General features: G+C 35.9%; 1 protein-coding gene across 6 annotated transcripts; it reads left to right on the top strand.

The window, feature by feature from the left end:
- The first annotated feature begins 3698 nt into the window (after nucleotides 1–3698).
- On the top strand, nucleotides 3699–9586 carry LOC140749841 (uncharacterized). Of its 6 annotated transcripts, XM_073083079.1 has the most exons (4): nucleotides 3699–3965; nucleotides 4402–4817; nucleotides 5511–5654; nucleotides 8453–9586. In XM_073083079.1, the coding sequence occupies exons 2-4, from the start codon at nucleotides 4787–4789 to the stop codon at nucleotides 9346–9348; spliced, it is 1071 nt and encodes a 356-aa protein (XP_072939180.1). In that variant the 5' UTR covers nucleotides 3699–3965; nucleotides 4402–4786; the 3' UTR covers nucleotides 9349–9586. The 6 variants fall into 6 exon arrangements, with proteins under 6 accessions (XP_072939180.1, XP_072939197.1, XP_072939190.1 ...); XM_073083096.1 differs by having other exon boundaries at nucleotides 3699–4817; nucleotides 9124–9586; XM_073083089.1 differs by having other exon boundaries at nucleotides 3699–4817; nucleotides 8549–9586.
- The last annotated feature ends 1073 nt before the right edge of the window (nucleotides 9587–10659 follow it).

Below are 10659 nucleotides of genomic sequence, written 5' to 3'. Positions count from 1 at the left end.
TCGAAGTGTTGCCAGGTAAAGATTTTTTTTTCATGCTTCATACATTTTTTGAAACTTTTCATTCAAAAATGTGAAAAGTAGAAGGAGAAATATTTTTAATAAATTTTTTTCACAGAACTATTTTTTATGGGTGCCGTAATGACATTTGACCATTTTCGTCTTAATCGACTGGCAACACTGGGATACAGAATTTTTTTTCACGATTTTCACTTTTTGAGTACTTGGGCGGAAACCGTAGACAGAGCATATAAGTTATGTATGGGAGATATTTTTTATTTCAAATGGACCCTATGTAAAAAATCGAACATCCAATGTTGCCATATACAAAAAAAATATTTTCATACAAATGCACTTTCTACAGGATTATCGAAGATTTCAAGCTGTTGCCACCATTTGACGTAATTTTTTTATATGAGGCGCTTAATAGCACTTATAGACAGTACCAATGTGTAACAAAATATTTCAGTATTGCCATACAAAAAATAATAATTTTCATACATGTGCATTTTTGTATGTCACATTTCAAGCTGTTGCAAATTTTTAACAACGTTATAATGTATGACGTGTTTGTATGTACTAATAGACTGCACATTTTGGTAAAAAATATTTTAGTGTTGCCATACAAAAAATATTAATTTTCATACATATGTATTTTTGTATGTAATATTTCAAGCTGTTGTCTTGTATTGGTAACATTAGAATGTATGAGGCGTTTGTACGTACTAATATTGTGCACATTTTGATTAAAAAATATTTTAGTGTTGCCATACAAAAAATAATAATTTTCATACATTTGTATTTTTGTACGTGGTGTTTCGGGCTGTTGTCTCCCTTTAAAGACCCCCACCACCATGCCCAGCATCACTTAACGTCAGTTTTCTGTATGAGGCGTTTACTGGTACTTATAGACTGTATAAATTGGTGGAAAAATATTTCAGTGTTGCCATATAAAAAATAATAATTTTCATACAAGTGCATTTTTGTGTGTCATATTTCAAGCTGTTGTTTCCTTTTGATGTCATTGCAATGTATGAGGCGTTTGTAGGTACTAATATTCTACATATTTTGATAAAAAAATATTTTAGGGTTGCCATACAAAAAATTATAATTTTTATACATATGTATTTTTGTATGTGGTGTTTTTGGCTGTTGTCTCCCTTTAAAGACCACCATCACCATGCCCAGCATCACTAAATGTCAGTTTTCTGTATGAGGGGTTTAATGGTACTTATAGACTGTATAAATTTATAAAAAAAATTTTCAGTGTTGCCATATAAAAAATAATAATTTTCATATGTATGTATTTTTATATGCAATATTTCAAGCTGTTGTCTTGTATTGATATCATTAGAATGTATGAGAGGTTTAGAGGTACTAATATTCTGCAGATTTCGATAAAAAAATATTTTAGTGTTGCCATACAAAAAATAATAATTTTCATACATATGCATTTTTGTATGTAATATTTCGAGCTTTACTATATTTTTGCCAACCTTATAATGTATGACGCGATTGTGGGTACTAATAGACTTTACCTTTTGGTAACAAAATATTTAAGTGTTGCCATACAAAAAATAATAATTTTCACATGTATGTATTTTTATATGCAATATTTCAAGCTGTTGTCTTGTATTGATATCATTAGAATGTATGAGAGGTTTAGAGGTACTAATATTCTGCAGATTTCGATAAAAAAATATTTTAGTGTTGCCATACAAAAAATAATAATTTTCATACATTTGTATTTTTGGATGTAAACTTTGAGTCTGTTGTTTCCCTTTAATGATCACCACCACTATGACCGGCATCATTTGACGTCATTTTTCTGTATGAGGCGTTTAATGGTACTTATAGACTTTAAAATTTGTGGAAAAATATTTCAGTGTTGCCATACAAAAAATATATTTTTTCATACATATGCACTTTTGTATGTAATATTTGAAGCGGTTGTTTCCTTCTGATGTCATTCCAATGTATGAGGCGTTTGTAGATACTAACAGTTTTAACATTTGGGTAAAAGAACATTTCAGTGTTCCCATACAAAAAATAATAATTCTCATACATATGCATTTTGGTATGTAATATTTCAAGCTGTTGTATATTTTTGACTGCCTTATAATGTATGACGCGATTGTAGGTACTAATAGACTTCACATTTTCTTGAAAAAATATTTAAGTGTTGCCATACCAAAAAAAAGTCATACATTTGTATTTTTGGATGTAAACTTTGAGGCTGTTGTTTCCCTTTAATGACCGGCACCATTTGACGTATGTTTTCTGTATGAGGCGTTAATGGTACATATATACTGTACAAATTTGTGGAAAAACATATGTATTTTTGTATGTAATATTTCAAGCTGCTGTCTCCTTCTGACGTCATTCCAATTAATGAGGTGTTTGTCGATTTTAACAGTTTGAATATTATGGTGAAAAATTATATCAGTGTTGTCATACAAAAGTTCATATGCATGTATTTTTGTATGTAATATTTCAAACTTGTATTCTTTTGATATCGTTACAAAGTATGAGGTGTTTGTAGGTATTTATAGTCTGAAAAAAAAACATTTTGTTAAAAAAATATATCAAAATTGTCAACCAAAAAAATATTTTTTCATACATATGCATTTTTGTATGCATCTCTTCTCTCATCTCTTCTCTCACTTTAATGTCTACCACCACGATGACCGGCACCATTTTACATTTTTTCTTAGTATTTATTGTAAGGTCACATTTATTATTATACCTTACTGCGTTAGTTCAACATTATAAAAATAAATTAAATTAAAATTAGTTTAAAACCTTTCACTCGAAAAATAATGCTGGCCACATATTTAATTGGCAGTAACGCTGTACTCGTGATTTAAAAAAAAAAAACAAAAGGGTATTATGGCGGGAAACGGCAGATGTCAAGGACGATGTTTGTGTAGGTCTTGGAATTAAATAAAAATAACTAGCTTGATTCAAGCCTTTCATTGGAGACACCCCCAACAATTTAGCCAGTGGGATCGCCTGCGTAAAACAGCGTAAGTTAATTTATTGGATATATTTAAATACAACAAATTAATAATCGATACAAATGTTGGTTGGTACAGATTGTCTCAAGTTTGCTATCTGAGTTTATTAAATAGGCATGTAGTAGCCTAGCCGGCCGTTTTACAGGAATTTGATTGGGTCAAATATTTATATTTTCATTTTACCTTATTTTATTATAAATCATTATTTAATTTTAAAATATTAATCATATTAGAAGTTCTTACTTACACAGTCGAGATATAAAATGGCAGTACCGTTGTTATGAGCAAATGTAATATTTGTTTAGAAGAACTTTAATGTTATAAGACAACTTTTGCATGCTTCAAATTATTAATATTTTGTCATACATTTAACACTTAACGTTTCGGAGTTTGTGTTAAATATTTATACGTATATTACGAATAATTATAAACAGTCCTATATTAGTACTAGGGCTTATTGTGCTGATAATATTCGAAAGCAATATTGTTTTTTAAAGTTATCGATGTTATATTGTTTAACATTATATTATCCGTATAATAATAATAAAGGGATTAGGTTATTGAATTTTTGTTCTATTTGCGTTTGTTACTGCGTAACGCACTTCGCGCAGTACAGGCGACCGTCGGCGGCTGGCGGGGGACCCGCACCCCTTCCTCGCGTCCAGACTACTCGTCCGCGAACCCACTCGATGTGCACACGCCGGTCGTTCCCTTATTAGAATAAACAGTTCAAACCATATTTGGCGAGTTTATATTAAAAGCCAGGACGCCCAGCTCACCACTGGGGCCTGACACTCATACAGTGGTCCTTCGAAGCCGTCACCAGTGGCCAGGGAACGTCCGCTTCGCCGTGCACGACCGCCCGTGGACTTAACATCGCCCGCCTTCGATCGTCGAGAACATTCAGCGGTCACTTAGAGGACGTTGAACCCGGGGGTCTTTAATAATTGAGTGAGTCCGTTCCTTTTTTTCCTTATTTTCCTGTCTTCTTGTGCTTCATCCAGGAATTTACAGTAGTGCTATACGGATCAGGCATATCTCTTCATAAATAGCCTATTTTCTATCTTATCTATTCACTCATTTCATATATTTGCTGTTGCTTAGCACAACTCATAGTTAATCGCACTTAAAGCTATACGCATTTTACCTACGGGTTTGCCTGCATATTATTTACTTACGGGTTACGCATTTAATTAATTTCCCATCATTCATTATGCCTTTTAAAGAGCTCATAAAGAAACGTGGAAGCTTCAAAGCTAAGTTGACCCAATTCACAAATTTTATAAAATTATTGCCTGCGTCAGATTTAGATAATTTCCAGCTAGCAGAATTAGAATGCCGACTTAGCGTAATGGAAACAATGTATCGTGATTTTGACGCATTGCAGACGGAGTTGGAGCTGTTGTCGGAGGATGCAGAGGAAATGTATAAAGATAGGGAGCAATTTGAGCAGCAATACTTCGCGCAAGTGTCCCGTGCGCGGGCGCTTCTCGCACCCGGGCGCGCTCCCTCGTCGGTGTCCGCCTCGTCCGTCGACGGCGGCGCTAACCACGGCTCTGCCTGCAAGCATGACTTCGTGCGTCTGCCAAAGATCGACCTGCCACATTTTAACGGCGACTATCAGCACTGGCTTGAATTTAGAGATACGTATATTTCCCTTATTCATAATAATGAAAGTATACAAGACATCAATAAGTTTCACTATCTTCGCGCGGCTTTAACCGACAGCGCATCCCTAGTTATAAAAAGCATCGAGTTCCAGGCCAGTAATTATGCCATTGCTTGGCAATTGTTGTCAGAAAGGTACGATAATCAAAGACTTCTTATAAATAATCACGTACAGGCCTTATTTAATTTTGAATTCATCCATAAAGAATGTAACAAATAAAAATTTAAGGGCCCTTGGCACTCTTGGCCAGCCCATAGAACACTGGGATACCTTAATTATTTACATCATGTCTAAAAAATTAGATACAGTTACTAACCGTCAATGGGAAGAGTATAAAAATAATCTTACTTCATATCCTAACCTAGAACAATATTTACGTTTTTTAACCAACAGAGCAGACTTATTAGACACACTAAATGACAATAAAAATAATAAACATATTTACAATCCTAACGCTAACACATACGAAAATAAATCAAAAAATTATAATAATAAAAACTATATTACAAAACCTAAACCTAATAATATAAAATGTCCTATGTGTTCTCAAGATCATTATTTATTTAGTTGTCAATCATTCAGAAACCTTGATATTGATACACGTATTAAAAAAGCGTCAGAAAGTAATGTTTGTATGAACTGCCTGCGCCCAGGTCACATAAATAAGCATTGCAAGTTATCGCATTGCAAATATTGTTCCATTAAGCATAATTCCCTCTTACATAAGGAGTCATATTCAGATCAAACAGGGAACAATATAGCATTGTCATCTGACATTACATCTTCTTATTCAAATAATAATCAGGGCCATGTATTGCTATCCACAGCATTGGTAAAGGTGGCCGACGTTGCCGGACAACTTCATACTGCCAGACTTCTGTTGGACAACGGCAGCACTTCCAACTTCGTCACCCAGGAACTCTGTGGGAAGCTTGGTCTGGTAAAACGTAACACGAGCTCCACTGTCTCAGGTATTAACGGTCATGTTTCTAATACCTCAGAAACCTGTAGCCTTATTTTGCAGTCTTATTGTGGAGGTTATCGGGCGAGCGTAAACTGTTTTGTCTTACAAAAAATTACACAATCGCTGCCTGGCTCTTACATAGATATGAAACATTTATCTATTCCGTCAGGTCTTCAGCTAGCAGACCCTACATTTAACATACCTTCAGCTATTGACATACTTGTAGGAGCTGAAGTATTCTGGGACGTCTTAGGTTCCGATACAATTAATTTAGGCAAAAATAATCCTAGATTACAGAATTCAAAATTAGGTTGGCTTGTTTCGGGCTGTGTATACCAGTCTCTTCCTGTTAAACAACCTACAGTTTGTCATTTTTTAACCAATGAAGAATCTGATCAATTAAGTCGTTTTTGGGAACTCGATTCCGTGTCTTCTGGTAAATGTTTTTCTTCAGAAGAGCAAGCCTGTGAAAAGCTTTTCCAAGAGACAACACGCCGTGATAACAGCGGTCGATTCATTGTCACCATTCCATTGAAAGACTCGCCCGAATACTTAGGTGAGTCATATGCAATGGCTAAGCGTCGATTTCTTTCTTTAGAACGCAGATTTGAGCGCGACACTTCATTTAAAAATAAATATTTACAATTTATGCGTGAATACATTGAACTTAATCATATGACAGTAAACACAAAATCAGATCATTTTAAATTTAATTATTATTTGCCTCATCACGGGGTAATACGTGAGTCCAGCTCGAGCACAAAACTGCGTGTAGTATACGATGCATCAGCCTTAAGCACCTCGGGCAAGTCCTTCAATGACATTCAGATGGTAGGCCCTACCGTACAAGAGGATTTATTAACAATACTTTTACGATTCAGACAACATAGGTATGTTGTAACCGGTGACATTGAAAAAATGTATCGTGCAATTTTGGTGGAGCCTTCTCAACGCTCACTGCAGCAAATAGTCTTCAGGTTTGATCCCTCAGATCCTTTAAAAACATATAGACTTAATACAGTTACGTATGGTACTGCATCTGCCCCATATTTAGCCACAAAATGTTTAGTATCGCTTGCAGATCATTGTTCAGACCCTAAGGTTAGTGAGTCCATTAAGCGTGATTTTTACGTTGACGATTATTTGTGTGGAGGCGATTCTATAGAGTCAGTCGTAGCATTATGTCATGGCGTACGTAATACTTTGAAGTCCGCAAATTTCAATCTTCGTAAATGGCAATCCAACAATCAAAAAATATTAAATTTAATAAGTAATAGTGATGTAGACATAAAAAATAAAACATTAAATTTAAACGACACCTCTCCATGTAAAACGCTTGGTTTATACTGGGACTGTAACGTAGATCATTTATTCTTTTCAATGCAAATAAAACCCATATCTAAAATTACAAAACGTAATATTTTATCTTTAGTAAGCCAGGTCTTTGACCCCCTTGGTCTTGTTGGCCCATGTATAGCCAAGCCAAGCTCATGTTGCAACAGCTTTGGATTCTTAAATGCAACTGGGATGAAGATGTACCAGCAGAAATAAAAACACAGTTTTTAGATTTCTTAAATTCACTTTCAGTTCTTAATTCTATTCGCATTCCTCGCTGGGTCTCTTCCAGTAACCCCTCTGTAATAGAACTTCATACCTTCACAGACGCTTCAGAGCGCGCTTATGGCGCGTGTATTTATGTGAGAACAGTTGCAGTCGATGGAACGGTAACCGTTCGCCTTGTAGCCTCTAAAAATAGGGTTGCCCCTATAAAGCCCACGACCATACCACGGTTAGAGCTATGTGGTGCTTTACTGGGAACTAGGCTGTTTCTAAAGGTACGTCAGTCACTTACCCTATTGCTTAATAACTGCTACTTTTGGTGTGATTCAACTATCGTCTTGGGTTGGCTTTCCACATCACCCAGTCAACTTAACCAATTTGTTCGCAATAGAGTAAGTGAGATACAAGAAACAACCGCCCATCAGACGTGGAGCTACGTTCCTTCCAAGTGCAACCCGGCTGATCTCACTTCTCGGGGGGTGAAGGCTGATTGCATCAGCACATTCACTCTTTGGTGGTCGGGCCCTGATTTTATTAAAACAAGGGAAATAAACTTTCCCAATCCACCGAATATACAACCTCATTCGCTACCAGAAACATCTTTACATACAACTATTAAAAATAATAAATTGGAAGTAAATAATAATAATCATAATTTAATTTCTAATTTAATTCATAAATCATCTTCATTTACAAAGTTAATCAGAATCGTAGCGTATATACATAGATTTATAAATAACTGTAAAAAACATAATAAAAAATATACATTTTACTTAACACATTCAGAATTAAAATCATCACAGAATCTTATATTACAGATTTCTCAGCAGGAAATGTTCCCTAAGGAATATCAATGTCTTAAAGCTAATCAAACTTTACATAAAAAGAATCGATTGGTTAGTCTTTCACCTTTCATTAATTATGAGAACTTAATTCGCGTCGGTGGACGTCTTGAAAACTCGAATTATACCTATGACGTTAAGCACCCTATTTTATTGTGTAGCAAACATCATTTAACAAAAATCATATTTGAAAAAGAACACAAAACACTTTTCCATGCAGGACCTCAATTGCTTTTGGCGAACATTAGGCTTACTTACTGGCCTCTAGCAGGCAAAAACCTAGCTAAGCAGATAGTGCGTAACTGTGTTCGTTGCACTCGTTTCAAAGCTCAGCCTGTCCAGGTTATTATGGGCAACTTACCCAATGATAGAACTCATTTAGAGTTTCCTTTTTTGAACACAGGTCTTGATTACGCCGGGCCAGTGCTGATAGCCGATCGTGGGGGTAGAGGTTGTAAGCTAATAAAATCTTATATTTGTGTTTTTGTGTGTCTTGCAGTCAGAGCCGTCCATTTGGAGTTGGTGTCCGACCTCACTAAGGAGGCGTTCCTCGCTGCCTTCAACAGGTTTATCAGTCGTCGCGGTAAACCACAGCGGGTATACTCCGACAACGGCACAACATTCGTGGGAGCTTTCAATGAGCTTTCCCGCTTATTATTAGCATCATCAGATAGTATAGCTTCTGATTTATGTAATGAAGGCATAGAATTTAAATTTATACCAGCTTATACCCCACATTTTGGTGGCATTTGGGAGGCAGCTGTCAAATCCATAAAACATTTATTATACAAAGTCTTGAGCCTCACTCATTTAACTTATGAAGAGCTGTCGACTTGCCTGATTCAGATAGAGGCTATATTAAATTCCAGACCCTTAACGCCTTTATCCACAGATCCTTCTGATCTATCATATCTTTCCCCTGCACATTTCCTCCTCGGACGACCTCTTATGACCGTCCCACGTCCTCTAGTGGCTGATGTCAACATTCAGCGGCTACCACGCTTCGATCGCATCGAGAAGCTGCGGCAGCATTTTTGGCAGCGATTCTCAAATGAATTCATTTCTCTTCTACAGCAGAGAACCAAATGGCAGACGACTGGACATGACCTCAAGATAGGCGCCATGGTCTTAGTAAGAGACGGCAATCTTCCTCCTCTCCTGTGGCTGCTGGGTAGAGTCGTCGCCATCAAGCCCGGATCTGACGGCCGTGTTAGAGTTGCAGAGATCCTGACGAAGAAGGGCACCATTACACGGGCATACAACAATATATGCCCTCTTCCTGTTTCTTCATCTTCTTGAAGCCATCCCTTCAACCCGGGGAGTATGTTACTGCGTAACGCACTTCGCGCAGTACAGGCGACCGTCGGCGGCTGGCGGGGGACCCGCACCCCTTCCTCGCGTCCAGACTACTCGTCCGCGAACCCACTCGATGTGCACACGCCGGTCGTTCCCTTATTAGAATAAACAGTTCAAACCATATTTGGCGAGTTTATATTAAAAGCCAGGACGCCCAGCTCACCACTGGGGCCTGACACTCAGACAGCGTTATTCCTAAGTATCCATTACGTTACTAACAATTGGAAAAGTATGGTTACAGCTTGTACTTACTTAGTTACATTTTTAAATAGAATTAATTGCAAGTTTTATTTTTGTTTTCATGTTTATATTGGATCAAACAATGGAGAATACCTGTGGTCTTTGGAATGTAATAATAATGGACTGGGCATTCAACACTAAAGTATTTAAATCACTTGTTACCATTTCGGAGGAGAAGAATTCATAGTCAGAGTTCATAGAAGGGTCATAAGATATGAAAGAAGAAAAGCAAGACAAATTGTTTAAATTATTTGGAGAGAAGTAATGGTTATCGATTACAGGGTTTATAAGTATAGGTATAAGTATATTTCGAAATTTATTTATGAGTCGTTTAAAAAGGTACATATATGATTCAATCTTAATTAGCTAACTTATTGGTATGTTAAGAAAGCAATAACTGGTTTGAAATTATTTATGACTTGAGTTTTTGAGTATTCTATTTATTTGAGTTAAATTGTTTGTATGTGTTAAATTGTTTGTGGCTTACGTTACCTATATGAATGTTACTCGTGATTATTATTTTTGGAGTGTTGCCCTACCATGCACATAGTGGGAAGGGACGTAAGATGTTAGATTCTCTTCTTACGTAATAATTTATAATTATTTATTAACAGACACAGAGAAACAGATTTTGTGGATGTCGTACGTACTCAAGTAAAGGATATAAAATGTAATAATCTTCTACATTTTTATGAGTTATTAAAGAGGGTTAAAATATAAAATTTACTAAAGAAGGGCCATAATCTATGATGTATATTTGGACATTTTCATGATGCCGTAATGACATTTGACCATTGTCGTATTAATCAACTGGCAACACTGGCATACAGATTTTTTTTATGATTTTCACTTTTAATGGTACTTAATGGCGCTTAATGGTACTTAGGTATATACTGTACCAATGTGTGAAAAAATATTTCAGTGTTGTCATACGAAAAAAATATGCACTATGCATATGTAATCTCTGTTTTTGGGAAGCGTATATGCTGTAAACATCATATTTTTAACTCATTG

This window comes from Epargyreus clarus, unplaced genomic scaffold, assembly GCF_041222505.1.
Source record: "Epargyreus clarus isolate Ecla_fem2 unplaced genomic scaffold, WU_Ecla_fem_2.2 ptg000003l, whole genome shotgun sequence".
In the NCBI taxonomy this organism is placed as follows: domain Eukaryota; kingdom Metazoa; phylum Arthropoda; class Insecta; order Lepidoptera; family Hesperiidae; genus Epargyreus; species Epargyreus clarus.
This window is presented reverse-complemented; position numbering and strand designations above follow the sequence as displayed.